The sequence below is a fragment of the Balearica regulorum genome, chromosome 1 (genome assembly GCF_011004875.1).
Source record: "Balearica regulorum gibbericeps isolate bBalReg1 chromosome 1, bBalReg1.pri, whole genome shotgun sequence".
In the NCBI taxonomy this organism is placed as follows: Eukaryota; Metazoa; Chordata; class Aves; order Gruiformes; family Gruidae; genus Balearica; species Balearica regulorum.
This window is the reverse complement of record NC_046184.1, coordinates 66,712,284-66,727,666: the sequence shown is the minus strand read 5'-3', so window position 1 is coordinate 66,727,666 and position 15,383 is coordinate 66,712,284. Positions and strand designations below refer to the sequence as shown.

General features: G+C 41.0%; 1 protein-coding gene across 5 annotated transcripts in view; it reads right to left on the bottom strand.

The window, feature by feature from the left end:
• The window catches only part of DENND5B (DENN domain containing 5B), a 117,395-nt gene that overhangs the window by 59,674 nt on the left and 42,338 nt on the right, over nt 1-15,383 (bottom strand). For 3 of the 5 annotated variants that reach the window (XM_075756150.1, XM_075756127.1, XM_075756133.1), the window contains exons 2-3: nt 10,240-10,305; nt 3,523-3,632 (exon numbers count right to left, since the gene is read on the bottom strand). In XM_075756150.1, the coding sequence (XP_075612265.1) occupies nt 3,523-3,632; nt 10,240-10,305 (176 nt within the window). The remainder of the gene's footprint in view (nt 1-3,522; nt 3,633-10,239; nt 10,306-15,383) is intronic. The other 2 variants (XM_075756117.1, XM_075756144.1) reach the window with 1 other exon arrangement.

The following is a 15,383-nucleotide window of genomic DNA, read 5'->3' as shown; positions in this document are numbered from 1 at the left end:
GTATGTACTGCTACAATCAAGAACAGATAAGCATCAAGGAAATTCAGACCAGCTGAGACAGTTTCAGAAGGCTAAATAAATTTTCTCCAAGTTTTAATTATTATTCCCTCATGCTTTATATACTGAGTATACACACACAAAGGGACACCCATCTATTAAGTTTCAGCCACAGCCCGGCATATGCAGAATACCGACATTTTAAGACACTGGTTGCAAACCCTGGCACAGACACTTGCTGCTGTCATTAGACCTATAAGAAGACACAGGAAAAGGCAGAGAAAGAAGGAAGATGGGAAAGCACCGAGGCAGGGAAGAACGACCAAGAGTCACTTAAGAAGCTAAGATCAAAAGGAAGGGCCTGTGCTCATTTTACAGCAATATAGAAAGCTTCAAATTTGCAGTTAATGCACAAAAACTTTCATCTTAGTGCCTTGGACATCAATCACTTCCCATCTTGTCTGTGTTTGTCACATGCGCCACAGGAGAGCGTTGGGGAAGAGCAGCTTGGGACGTGCTGGGGGGGTGAAAGCTTCGCCTGCTGGTGAAGCTGGCTGACTAATGGTGAGGAGGCAGTCAGTCACCTCCATTGCATCTGTGTATAAACACAGAAAACTCTCCAAGATCACTGATCAAAGAACAGGATTTTGGTTTTCAAAGCACTTTGCTATTTATATTTAAACATATCTATCAGCAGAAAAATGTGGAATGAAATCATACTTGCAATAAGGCTTATAATCAACACGGTTTTTAAAAACCAAAGCTGCAAAAGACGGTCAAGAAGACATCAGCTAATCCATGCTGCACCTCTAGAAGTGATGAGTAGGAGATAGCCTTTTCCTAAATGCAGAGGCAGGTCACACACACACTGTAATCCCTCCCTCCTTCCAGCCATCATCAGTCGCAGATATTTCTAAACCAAAGGTCCCCTCTGGACCACTGGCCATCAGTACTGGTTCCCCTCTTCTCCGTTAGATCCTCTATTTCACTTTTTAAGCCCCCATATATTTTTCATGTTCACAACATGCTGCAGCAGCAAGCTCCATACTCAAATTGTGCTGTGAGTGAGGGGGTAGAAAGAGGTATACTTTTCTTTGTATTAAAGCCTGCTCCTTCAAATTACACTGGATAATCTTAAATTCTTTTATTTCAGTACATGACATGTTAAATGGACAATGTTTCATTGACTCCAGAAATACAAGCAAAGATTTATATACCTTGATGAATCAGAGGGCTAAAATAGGAGTTTTATTTCCTAAAAATTTCACTTTCCTCCCTACTGAGAACTTCAGTTCAGTACAACACATTACTTGCAGAATGGCCGCAGAAGATAGTATGTGATGTTAGGTGGGGATAATCACAAAAAGCAGTGGGAGGAAAGAAATACTTCCCTATTAAAAAGAACTCTGTACTTTGATATATACTTTGAAAGGGAGAAAAAACATGAACTCGTAGGCAGAGTGATTGCTTGGGACTTCAGGGGGTTATTTTTAAAGCGACAGGATGGTTTCGGAAGGGAATTGAAATTCCTTAGGCACCCAGCAAAGCCAGAGTTCTCACAAGTTAACCTTCAAGGATTTATGCATTTTCTTCTCTGACGAAAATTGCTTCTGGAAGCTCACATAAAGCAAACACATAGGCAGAATTAATACAGCAAGGCAAGATCAGAAAGGCCAATAATTGCCTCAAGGGATTCTGTGGAGGTGGATATTACTTTAAATGATGTTTCAGATCAAAACAATAAAGAAGTTTTCCAAAAGATGATTTAAAAGACCATTAAATACTGCTGCTGTTAGTAAATGTGGTTTTTTTTCTCCAAGACACATTGTAAATGAAAGATGCGTTCTTCAGCTATTTGATTTCAGCTGAATGCAGCTCAGTTCAATTATTTTATTTTAATAGGTCTCTTGCTGGTTATAGTATTCCATTTTTATCTGATAATATGATTGCACCTCATGAATACTAGACATTTTCAACTGTAATGTGAGAGACAAATAATGCAGCAATTCCAGCTATTACCTCTTGCTGCCACATTCCTGCTGCACACCCCCCACCACTTCTTCTCTGAACACCCCCAATTCAAAGGCAGAACTAAAAGACATAAGTAGCCTTGGTAGTTGAGTTATTACCATTTTAACTGTGCTGATGAAGCAGTGTTCTGAGTCCTTCATGCCTTCTGTATAAGCAAAGTGATGTGGAGACCTGCCCAAATACCTCACCATCTCCAACAGTGCACACTTGGAAGCAAAGGACAGAAATCCCCAGCTGTCAGTGGGCAGAGGGGGTGATCAGGCTCATCTCTGCCTTTCTATGCATGTGCAGTGCCCCATTATCAGCTCTCTGTGTCACTGCTATTTCCACCTCCTGTCTTTTCATGTTAAAAATTTGGCATGTATTCTCTTCATGATTGCAGTGAAGTTCCAAATGCATTTTTGCATTTGCAAAAGCCATTTTACTGTGGCTTTTAAGCATTTCCTGTCTCTCCATCTCCTTCATGAGGGCCAGGAGATTCTCTTGACTTCATACCTGCACCATACAATGAGGTTGGCTCTGTTTTGAAGTAGCTAGTATGTAGTCCTACCCTCCTCAAATGTGAAGCATGTCTAAACTAGATGATTGGAGGGGGAAGGGGTTCACTAATTTTCCAATTTTGAGTTAGACCCAATACACATTTTTGAAAACAGCTGGAATCAGTAATATTGTTTAATGTTATTACTACAACTGTTTACTTTTAAGTTATAAAACAAATAGCATTTTCTGTACTGGGAAGCTTACCTCAAATATCAGTCATCTGTTGTCTTTGTCAGGACTTGTTCTTAACGAGTGCTTTGGTGATTTTGGAAACATTCTTTGAATGTTAACTCTTTAGGAAAATTTTCACTGGATCATTGGGTCTTTTAGTTGTCACTGCCCCCATACAAAACTCCAGAAACTGTTTTCTCCTCCCTCCCCTATTCATAGGATTTAGCTGCACAGACAAACTCACATCAAATTTAGCTGAGAGGAAAGAGATGTACAGAAGATGCATTAGTGCGGAGGTGCCATTAAAAAGTGACCACCCAACAAAAGTCGTGGTTTAGGTAAGTTCCAGCTTCTGTGTAAAGATTGCTCTCCCTTGCTATATGCAGCATCAAGGACTTTTGTACTCAGAAATTTCACACTGGTATGACTATCTTAAAAATTCCTTGGTTCGCCTCCTTCCCGCCTGCAGATGTGCATGCTGGGTGACTACAGCCCTTCTCACCCAGTCACTGAGCTGGTGGTTAGACTTGTTCCATCATGCAGTAGATTTAACTAGAACTAATAATGGAAACACAGCATTTTACTTTCATTGTGCCTGAAAGTATTCTGCATTTTCAGGTTACCTCCTCCTCTACAGCTTTTCAACCAGCATGTCCAGTGGGTGCTCTTAGTCCCAGCAGAAGTGGCTGTTTATCACATCACAAGGGTGGTTGTGAACAACCCAAGAACCACATGAGAGTTGAAGTTGTCAGGCAACAGCTTACGAAGAGAGTTTCTACCTACCATGTTGACGGCATCCTGGTCGAAGGGGTTCCACTCAATGTTCTGAGGATAATGAGCCAAAACTTTGGACTTGAAGGTTCTTCTTAAGGGACTCTGGTCGAAATTCTCTCCTGCAACAAATGAAGAAATAATGACTTGTCACAGCAGTGAGGCTTCAGAGAGCTGGCCTGGGCAGCTTTCTTCCCCCCCCCCCCCTTTTTTTTTGTGAAATCTGAAGGGCATTTTCACTCCCAACAGATGTACTACTTTTAAAAGAGAAACATAAAAGATGCACATTCAGTCTGATCTTACCCTCCTTCCTATAAAATCTTACTACAGTTGCAACACAGCTTCCAGCTTAGTATTTACTGCATGGAAATTTACTGTTAAGAGAAAAACTACTGCTGGAGTTTTAGAGAAAAAGACTCTGCAATCAACTGAATTCTCCACCTTCCCCTATAGCTTGAATATCTAGAGATGACTTCACTTAGACACTGAAAGAGCACTTTCTCTCAAGTTTGTTAGAAACTGTCTTATGGTCAATAAAAGGTATGAGCACCTCTCAGCTATTATAAATTATTCAAGGATTCATTATAGATCTTTTTTATATCACAAGTCCTGTGTGAAGATTAAACTTCTTTTTTTTTTTCTATGTCAAATATCAAGGACAGACTTCTTCCATGCAAAGAATCCAGCAAGTGCAAAGAGGAAAACTGAAAGACTTCAAGCAGAAATGCATCCAGTTATCAGCATACAAATAGTGTATTTCACAGTGATATTGTTAATGGAGTTTCCACCATTGGATAGTCTACACTATGCAACACAGTAATCAAAATAAGAAGTTCTTAAAATCAATTAATTATATTCCCATCTACTACACATTTTTCAGATACCAGGTTACTAATGTCAGGTTTCTTGCTTTAAAGACCACAGGTGGGTCTTTCCTGTTCAGTTCCTTTCTCACCTGAGAGAGATGAATGGGATGAAAGCCTTAAGTTTGCAATATTAAATGCTTTTCACCAAACCTTACTTTGCACTCAAAGGCTCCCTTTTGGACTTAGTGTTACCTAGATACTTCTAAAAATATGGTACTGAAATAGAATTTGATTTCTTTTCTTTAAAAAAAAATATTATTTCTCTTTCTACTTAAAGTCAGAGCCAGTATTTCATTAATGCTTTTAATGAAAGGTTATTTTGGATGAAAAAAATATTCAATCACCTGGCAAGCTCTAAAGGCAATCCACCATTCCTGCAGAAAAGTTAAACGACAAGTCACTAACCTCACTAATCCCTCTCTGAAGGCAACACAGATTGTGGGAATATAATTTGTGCTTGCTGAGTTACATGTGACAATTCCACCTTCCAGCAGCTAGCAGGCTCCCAGAGATGTTGCAAAATTCATAGGTCAGCAGTTACCAAAGGTTTCTCAGGCCACAGCCATTTGCACATGCCCTGTGCTCCTTGTGAAGCACAGGCTGCACAATCATTTGGCTCAGAGTGAATTAATCCAAGGAAGTTTCTGTACAAACTGATACTTGAAGGCAGAGTTTCTCAGCCTTTGCCTGGTAGAACTTGGAGTCTGCAGGTAATTGTGGGGAACACAAGATAATATAGAAAAACACAGTGGCAATTCACAAGGTAAAAATTATCCAGGCAAAGTTTTAGGAGTGTTGAAAACCATTTGCTGTATGAAACCTTTAGCACATCTTCAATGTAGAGGTCAGAACCTGCACTACCTCTCAGGGGCTGCAGTGCCGGACCCATCACAGCAGCACCTGCACAACAGAGGTAGGTGGAGGAAGAGGAGGCGAAGGTCAGACATTTCTTACACCAGTGCCAGCCACCTGCTCGGTCAGGAAGGGGAAGCGGAGGCTCATGCCAGAGCTCCCCTCCGTGAAGACGCGCGTAGGCAGGCGCAGGTTCCTTGAGACGCGTGAGTCAGCTGTGCTGGGGCTGCACCTCGCCCCGCTGTAAGAGCTGCTGCGCCAGGGAGCCAGGTGGAGGAGAGCTAACCAGCTCTTCTGACAGCACTCACTTTCAAATGCATTCAGAGAAGGAGTTTAAAATATTTTCCTTCCTAAGACATCTCTGAGATTTTAAAGATATGGGTACTTTTATACAATGCTTCATTTTTAACACAGAATTTAGACACACTGCAGCATTTTTTTTTCCCAAGTACTATGTCTGTCTCACTTGATTTTGGTGGGTAACCATGGGGGAGAAAAGCAAATAAGCTTCTGCAAGGATATTTTGTGCTTGGGAGGAGAAAAAGTCCGAGATAATGCAATGCCGCAGCTGTAATTCCTGGAGCAAGAATAAATGGAAATGGTAAGATGTGAGGAGCTGTGGCAGGGGAATCCAGCCTGCTTCTGGAATTGCTCGAGGCAAACCAGAAATCCAGCAGAAGTATATGCAGCATAGAAATAAAGAAAACTGAAGGTATCAACTAAACTAGATCAAATTAAAAGACATGTCACAGGTTAGCTGATTAGCCCATCACATTTGTCAAGTTGGACCAGGCTTGCCAGCAGCTGCTATGGCAGTCCAGAGCACAAGCTCTGTGAAGGTCCTCTCCATGCTTGGTTACAAAGCTTAGCTTGAAGTACATGAAACCAGAACATGGCAGCAGAATAACCTCTTATTTTGACCCAGAAGTTCTTTGCAGAGGCATTAGAGATAAAGATATAATGTTATCCACCGATTCCTGAAGTTTCAAAAGATAAAAATCCCAACAAGCAAAGCCAGCAAAAATTCTCTCTCCAGGTATGCACTTAAACATACTTGGCAACATTTTTAATTCTTACTATCAAACCGTAATTAATATGTTTGCATAATCAAATAAATATGCATGAGGTTATTTCCTAATTAGATCTTCAATCTTTCTTACATCTGACACAGTTTACCTTACAACTGTGAATTAGGAAAAAGGCAGATTATTTGATACTAAATTTGTTTGGTTGCTTCTACTAAAAGTTTGAAGAGCATCTGGATAACTTCATTAAGTTCTCCAGTGCTAACAGCAAGTGATTGCTGGAGTCCAAATTTCTGTAAAGGTTTCCTTTTTTATGACAAAAAACCCCTCCATTACTGTAACCTGATGGATGCTAACTGGGGAATTTGTGCGGTTCAGAGGCACTCATCACCTCTGCTGTTCACTGGTGGAGCCATTTCTAGGTTCTTCAGGGGCCTGTTTTCCAACCTACATTGTACAGGTGTTGTAAAAACACCTTTTGCTTGAAAAATAGCCCACCGTGACTACATTCAACAACTAAATTGATTAATCATCTGGTATTAGCACATAACTGTAAATGGGAGTCCAGTAGCAATGCACATTAATCACATTTACTGTTTCTAATTGTCACTTACAGGCACTAAAGAAATTGGGGCAGGCTTTGCCCTGCACACTGGAGACCTTCACTTGCAGCACACCTACGACACGTGGCATCTCAAGGGATGTGGCTCTGCGCGCTTAGATTGAGTGGGACAGCAAACCACCCGGCTTTCACCTAAATAATTTCCACACGTGCCCTGAAGCAGAGCACTACATACCTGGTAGCTTTACCTATCTGGTTTTTGTAGCGCAGCCTAAGCTTGTGGTGGAGCAGAGAGGGCAGCTGCTCCACAGTACCCGGTGTTGTCTTGCATTTAGTCTGTCTTCCAGTGTTAAAGTGGCACTGGCTGAAGCTGGAAGCGCATCAGACTGCTCAAAGGGATTTGGGAAGTAATCCTGGAAAGCTTCTCCATGGGAAAATATCTGACTCTCTTAGTTTGGTGGCTCAATTGCTAACCCCACCAGATAAAACTGTACTTATTTCCAAGTTAGACCAAAAAATGTATCACTGGGAATATAAGTGCAGGGAAAGCCTTGATTTTTTTGCTGTTCTTGTTATTGAACATCCTTTGCCTCATTTTCCCTATAAACCACCCCCCATCTTTACGGGCAATATTCTGGCAGCATCTGGAACCAGTGGAGAAGAGCAAGGCATATTTGCCAATAAACTGTAGCAATCATGGAAAAATCAGGGTTTCAATCAGCTTTTGGAAACGACCAATAATTTGCATGTTGCTGCAAATATATGCCCAGTCACTTAGACATGAGAGATGTCTAAAAAGTTTTGTTTATGAAGCACAAGCATTGCTTTAAGAACTCCAGCTTTACAAAACCAGCAGTAACAATGTTCAAGTAGGCTGACAACATGGATTCATTTTCTCCAGGAAAATAAACGGCACAAATAACTTACCTTGGCAGAGTCTCTGCTGGATTTGTATTTTACTCTATGGTGGGTTTAAAAAATAAAGGTAAAACACACACACAAAAAATACAATTTTCGCAATCAGTGATCACAAGACAAAAGAGAAGAGCCAGGAAACCACACTGGAGTGAATCAGTCGGTCATAGGTCAAAAGGTCATGACATCACACCCTCCATACACAGCAGCCCCAAGGAAGCCAGGCAGGGTAAGCTTTTAGAGGAGATCCATAATTTAGGAAAGGAACAGCACAAGAATATGACAGAAAGCAGCCTGCGTGTCAGGGTGAAATGTCATTGTTTGACCAAACTAGCAGGAAACACCCCGACTCTCACCGAAATGAGATGAGAGACGTGGACTGTGACAGCCAGCTCCACACTGACAAGCAGCTGGAAGAGAATCACAGGGAGCAAAACCTTCTCGGCAAACATGAGGGAAGGGATCTGGATGGAAGGGTACCTGATATTATCAACTCTCAGCCTTCACAGTTCTGAACTACTGAGCCACATGTGGCAAATAAAATTTATTTAGCTGTTAACCTAGGCAAACAGTGAACTTTCATTAAATCTATTGGGTGCTTATTTAAGTGTTTGTTTGCTAGCTTCCAAAACAGGATTGGCAAGGCACATTAAAAATGAAGCAAGTATCAAATGCGAATTGAATCCATATTCGAAAATATTAATGGCCAGATAACAGTGCAATGAATACAGACAGAAACATCATATTTGATGTGTGGTACCCATTCATGCAAACAGTGCATCTCATAGGGCAAGCTGCCTGTCAGAGGCAAATTAAAAATTTGGGTTTGAATGGACTCCTTTTGCTTTCAAGGTATGTTCAAAAATCATTCAAGCATTTTTCAAAATTGTGTAAAATGTGTCAGATTCAAGTTCCATTTCAATTGGATACTACCTCCTATGTAATGGTACTTTTCAATAAGTGGCACCTTCCCTTAAAGGCACTCATTCTTAAAGAGATCTTTAGTTTCAAATTAAAAGCAAATCCTGAAGTTATGGGTGCTAGATCAAGAAAAAACATGCTAATTTGATTTTTAAATGAAAATATTTCTCAAAATTAAAAAATAAGCATCTTCTGTGTATTGGATGAAGGATAAAATTACTAGGGAAATGCAGCTACAGTTGTGAGGTTGTCAGTCACAATGGCCTTCATATGAGTGATATGTTTTAATTCATTATCACAGTGACAGAGGCATACAAAAATATGTACCAAATAGGCAGAGGCATCCTCTACCCACACCCTCTGGTCCAGGGAATGTGAGCTATCTGTCACTCCTTCCAAGCTCTGGAACGTAGACAGGAATGCTTCTGACCACAGAAATAAAAATATCTTTTATTCCTTTAGAGGAACGGACTGGGAGCACAACTATGCATGGTACTGCCCCTCATGGTGACAACCTCTTTGATAGCTATTTCTAATTAAAAGTGTTCAACACATCCAGCTATATTCTTTCCCTGCAGACAGAACTTTGTAAAGCATTGGATAACTGGATGGCCCTGCACGAGAACCAAGTAATGTACAACGTGTGAGTGAGAAAACAACGTGGGGACAGGAATAACAGTGCCTGGCTGGGGAGCAATTAAGCTGTCAATTGGCGGGTTCAAGAGATGGTCAGCTTAAGTAGTGCAGAAACTGTGCTCTCCTGCTTTTCTTCTGCGCCTCACCATGACACCAAAGCGGCAGTGGTAGGCTGGTCAGTGTTCAAGGACATTAACTCAAAGACATTATTTCTGACAACATATTCTCATAATCTTACAGAGGAGGAGGGAAGTGATATGAAAGGGAGGACTGGGACAAGGCAGACAAAACAGTTTTCATTCCAAAATTTTAAAATCTGAGTTGTCTGTGAGATGGTGGTGGCTTTTTTGGCAGCAGGAGTCATCAACATGTAAAGAAATTGATGGATCATATTTAAACAGGAAGCCATAGTGGATTGTGGATCCTATCAATACATCTACATGATTTGGCTTTTTTTTGGTGTGTCTGTGTGGTCCTCACTAATATTGCTATTTAAATTTAGTCTGCAAAACGCGCTTCCTTGAGGTGTCAGGAACCTTTGGAGCTCTATAGCAGAAATTGGTGGAGCTGGACCTTCCAGTACCCTTTGTCCATAAGTCTACATAACTAAGCCTAGTCAGATTTCTTTGTAAGTATCCACTAATATGGCCTCACACAAGATATTGCTCAGTCTTTACCAAGCATACTGTTTGTATATCTGTCAATATACACATCTGACACCACTAGTGGCATTTTGTTGCAGAGGGGAAACACATCTGCCAAGACAGCTTCAAGAAAAAAGACTAAGATTTATCAGATATTGATTTAAATTAGGTAAGAGAATGAAAAAGTTGAGGATTTTTGGTTTTGTTTTTAAACTCTGACCCTTAATTTGATTCAAGGGGAGTTGGAAGACAGAAAATAGAGAGAGAGGGAGGGCCTGGTGATTGTTTTGTTCTTAACGCCTCTTTACCTGAGGTTTTGTCTGCAGTACCTGAGCTCTTGCCATGCAGATCTGCTTCTAGCCATTTGTACAAGACTACACGACATAACAAACAGAGATAAAAAAAACAAGTATGAACGAAATGAAAAGACATGCAAATGTACTGGGGAAGGGAAAAATGTGGAGCAGACATTAAACACTCCCCCTTGCAATTTCTCTTCCCCCCACTACTGCCAAAGGGCACATCCACGTGATAAACAAACCCCTCCACGACTGTATTACTATAAAGTTGTTGAACGCATTGACAGACATTGTGGAAATACTTGTTCAAAATTAGTAACAAGATTAAATTCTCAGTACTTCAAACAGCATGCTGCTGTACAGCTTCCCTATTATGAAAGACAGCTTTGTTCATACATTGAGCCATTCCAGAGCCTGTGAAACTCAAGGGGGAAAAATACCAATGTTCTTTAATTGGTGTTGAACTCAACCCAAGAGGTTTTCTTTAGTATAATACTGTTAGCCATGTTGTTACACCTTCAATGCTGCACTGCATGCTATTTTCGTGACTTTCTAAAGTTATCCAACAGTTCTGTTCATCATTTCTGTCTCATAGTAGGGTGATTTTAGACAAAAATTTAAATAAATAAACTGTGTTTATAACTTGGACGAACAATTTTAATCTCTTCCAGTAACAGCTACTCCAACAGCCACTAGCCATGGAAGAGTTTCCTGTTAGCATGTCTAACTGAGGTTTCTTCCAACTGGCCTGCTCATCTCCTGCAGAAAATCAAAAATGTTTTCACAGACACTATGGCATTCCTTTGTCCAAAAAAGTCCCATTCATACACTATGCAAAGGCATTATGCAATCCTCAAGTTAAATCTATTTTTATAAACCTGAAGCATATATTAAAGCTGCAATACCATTGACCCCTCTGGTCATTCAGTTTCTAGGTGTAAATTCAGAGTATTTCCACCACGACTTCCTACTTGAGCTGTTAATCCAGGCGTCAGTTCAGAGGATCCAGATAATTCTGCCAAGGCTGTATTTGCTGGGAAGGCAGCCCTTGGCAGAGGGCACAGGAGTTCTTTCAATAAGGATTTTTAAATGTAAGTTTGTATTTTAGGGTCATTTTCTCATTTCTGTAGGAGGCAACTGAAGATAACGCACATTCAAATCTGCAGGATGATGCTTTTCCACTCCAGGTGTCTTAAGCTATTTCATTCTGCTTTTGAGCTGTTTGAGCTAAAAAGTTGCATAAATATTTAAATTAGAGGAAACAAACGAAACAAATGCCAAAGCCGGAGACTGCCCTTGCTAATGGACCATACCCGCAGTGCCTTTACAAGCCTCTCTGCCAGGTTGTCCTCACAGCTCTCCCCAAAAGTCCTTTGCAACATTATCATTCAAAGGGAATTTGGCACCGAGCTTCCATGGATTTAGCCATCACCTCTACAATAAGAAGAGCGAAAAGGAAAGACAGAACAACTCATGAAGGGATGCCTAGCCAGATGCGCCGGGACAGGTTCTGGTTTTGCTATGGTCTTCAGTACTTTGACCATTCACCATCATCAGTCATCTAGCTAAACCATCACAGAAGTTACGTAAACTCCTGCACAAGAAGTAAGAATGACAGAAGATCATTGACAACAGCGATATAAATACAGAGCTATGAACACTGCCATACAGCATAATTCTTTAAACAAACACAATGTAACGGAATATGACTATTGCCACAACCTAATTACACTTAGAAAAGGCTCAATATTTCAAAGGTCCTTTTAAAAAGGAGATTTGTTCACCTAAGAGTTACTGCACAAGTCTAAATAAAGAGGAAAAGGCTAAAACCTAACATGAACAGTTTAGTTTGCCATCATCCCTTCCTTGTGACCTGGATTAAAATACTTACTCTCCGCCTACAGAGTAACATTATACAGCACCGCCACCATCAGCTTCTTAAAATAGCCTCAGTCCCAGCTGCCAACAGACCACAGACATCCCGCTACACTAGCGAACAAGGATGAATGACACCATCCCTTTTACACAAAATTGCATCATAATCTTGTCAAATCCAAAAAGTCATGGCTTAAATTACAACAGTTTCGTTGATTTTTTTGCAGTGGGGTGGGAGTTTAATAAACAGGTCCTGGAGGCATGGTGCTGCTACACGATTACCTTGGGGTCTGTCCCCAAAGGCTGGAATGGATTAGGAGGAAACAGTGGAACAAGTATAAAACTGGGCCTACACTTATAAATATAGGGAATTATTTATGCCTCACACCTTTATTTTCTCTAGAAATCAAGGTGTGTGGAATTCAGTCGGGCTGCTGGCGCTGCCACCCTGCCTTTGCAGCAGGCTCCCGATCCACTGCTGAGTGATATGCAGAGAGCATGCCTCAGAGATCCTTGGTCCATTCTGTTCATATACAATAAGTGGCGTATTTTCTTTCTTACTGCATTTTTATATTCAAATCTGCTGTTCGTTTTGAATACTTGCTAATGGGAATGAATGAGCATTTGTATTAATAGAGAAAACACTTTGAGCAATAATTTAAAGTTCATTTAAGTTTCATACATCATTATTCTTAAATTGCCCACTAACCTTCTGGTTAATTACAAAGCAAATGAGTAATGTACATAACTGTATGAAACTGAAGGGTTTGAAATCCATCTCTTAGTTCCCAGAAGAACATTAACGACGGCAGAGTGAAAAATGTTCAAGCAAGACACTAGCTCAGGTCCTTAAACACAGCAGGATGCCAAAGACAATCCGGTGAGGGAATCCCTGGCTTTGGAGCAACAGGCACCTGACTGCAGGCTTGGGCTGAACTGCCAAGGAAGAGAAAGCATTTTAGATGCAATCATGTCCTCCATGAAGTTTGAACAGCTTCCTGCTCAGTGCAACACCCACTCCCCACTCCTCATTTCACATATTCACCTCCCTTCATGGGCTGAACCCAGAATGAGGTATCCAGTCATGCCTTTTGCACAGGACCCCTTTCACGCTTGCACTTTCTACTCATTTACAAGGGCAGGATCAAGTTCAAATGTACCTAATTTCTGTGTTAAAACATGGCACCGCATTCTCAGACTGCTTTTGGAAATATACGCTCACAAACATCCCACCCCCACCCCCGGTTCATCAGGATGGCAAGTTTCAGGTGTTTTGTTTCTTAAAAGCAGTTTCACCAAAGCTGCATTTACACAACAGCAGAGTGTGAATAAATTCACTGATAACACCTTCTGCCACCCTAATTAAGCTTGGCTTGCAAATCAGTACAAGAAAAGAAAGAAGCTTAATTTGGCCTGGACCATTTTCAGCACTAATCAACTTTGACATAAACAGAGCACGAAGATGCCCGTCCTGCAGCTCGACTAGTCAGCTATGTCTGATTTGGCATTTCGCTTTTTGGAGACCTTCTTTTTAGCCATCTCATACCAGCTTGAGACCTCAGTTCCCACTGTTAGGCTGGGCAACAGACTCTTCTGGTTTAAAGGAAGCCCTTGCTTTCTGATGTCCTCAAGAGCTGCCCCTTGATGTGCTGAGCCACAAGGAGGATCCAAAGAACTCATGGTTGGTTTTCAATTGGCCAGCCTGCAAAACCTGGTCATTGACATCTATTAGCACACTCCAGAAGGAAGCTATTCCAAATTTCAGAAGAATATTTTTCTTCTTCAAACGGCACAATCCACAACCCAACAGTGGCAGTTAGGCCAACAACTTAACATACTGTGGGCAGGGACAGCCTCTTCACCCTCCTGGGAGGAGGAGCTTTAGACAGCTGGTTTTATCAGTGGGGCAAGAGGTGGATTTAGAGAAGGTGGACCTAGAAGTAGCTTTTCAATATATGAGTTACCTTTTCGCATGCCCTTTACAAGCAAAGGGTTACAGCAAAGCAATGCTCATCTGTTAAAGGCCGCAGCTGCTAAGCTTTATGAAAACTTAGTTATATGTGGTGTTGATGGGAAAGGGGTCTAGCAAAGAAAAAAACTTTTGCTTCTTGTAGTCAGGAAAGCTCTTTCATCAGCATGAAGCAGAAACACTCCCTTGTGTAGCACAAACTGGTTTTGTTTAGGGGTTTTTGAAAAACTGCTGTTTAAGCTGCTGCCAACAAATAATTGTCCTCATGACAGTCTCCAAGAGCCGATCTTCTGCCAGTTTTCAACAAATGAATCCTTTTAGAAGAAGAAAAGACAAAAACTTTCCACACACTGAAAAGTCACAAGCACCCACAGGCAAGGCTTGAAGTTACCAGAGCTCCCGAATGGAGAAGAATGGTGAGCAGGAACGAAGGTGCAAGCAGATGAGCCCACACAGCTATATCAGTCCTTAGAGCTGATACTTCCACTTAAAAGCGACCCGAGAAACCATTTCAATTTGGAGAATGCTCTCAGTTGCTTGAACCCAGCTGTACTACAATAACTGGAGATCATCATATTGCTGCAAATGTTTCCACTGCGGGCAAATCTGCCACCAAAGGAACAAGACATTTATACAACCTGCTAGATGACACAGTTCTTATTAGCTCTTGAAAAAAAAACACCAATGGAGTTTTGTCAATTAAAATGTTAGAACATTGCTAAGAGGGAAAAACATCATCATATTGAAAGAAAGATCTTGTAACTATTCAGCTAAAATACCTCTTCTGCCACAAACATCTTTGCAAGAACCTACATGTCTTGGTCAGCATCACCTGCAATTCTAGAAACTGTTTGAAGGTCAGACTGCTGCCAATGAGTTTACACAAGGGATCATTAAGAAGCTATCAATGCACAGTAATTGTACATCTAAGCCACACGAAAAATATTCTCTATGCTTAAGTAAACCTTAAGAAGTAAACCATGACTAGTTAGATACTGCTTTAGGTTTTTTTCATTGTAGCAGAGCTCTATAAATTTCAGACAAAGCATAACCAACCAGATTTATGCTTTACCGCTGCTAACCATTTTGTGCCCTATTTCCGAGTCTACTGAAAATACAGAAAGCTGAAACCAGGACTCAGTCCCCATGCCACAGTAAAGTGTCAGGATTCAAATCGAAAGGCATGGACCAATACTAATTTCTGGATCCAAACTAGACTCTAGATGGAAAACTGGAAGCACAGCAGTGTTTCTACCATGCCTCTAGATTTAGCTCAGACTCCTACAAAGGGGAGCCCAGAAATGAAATT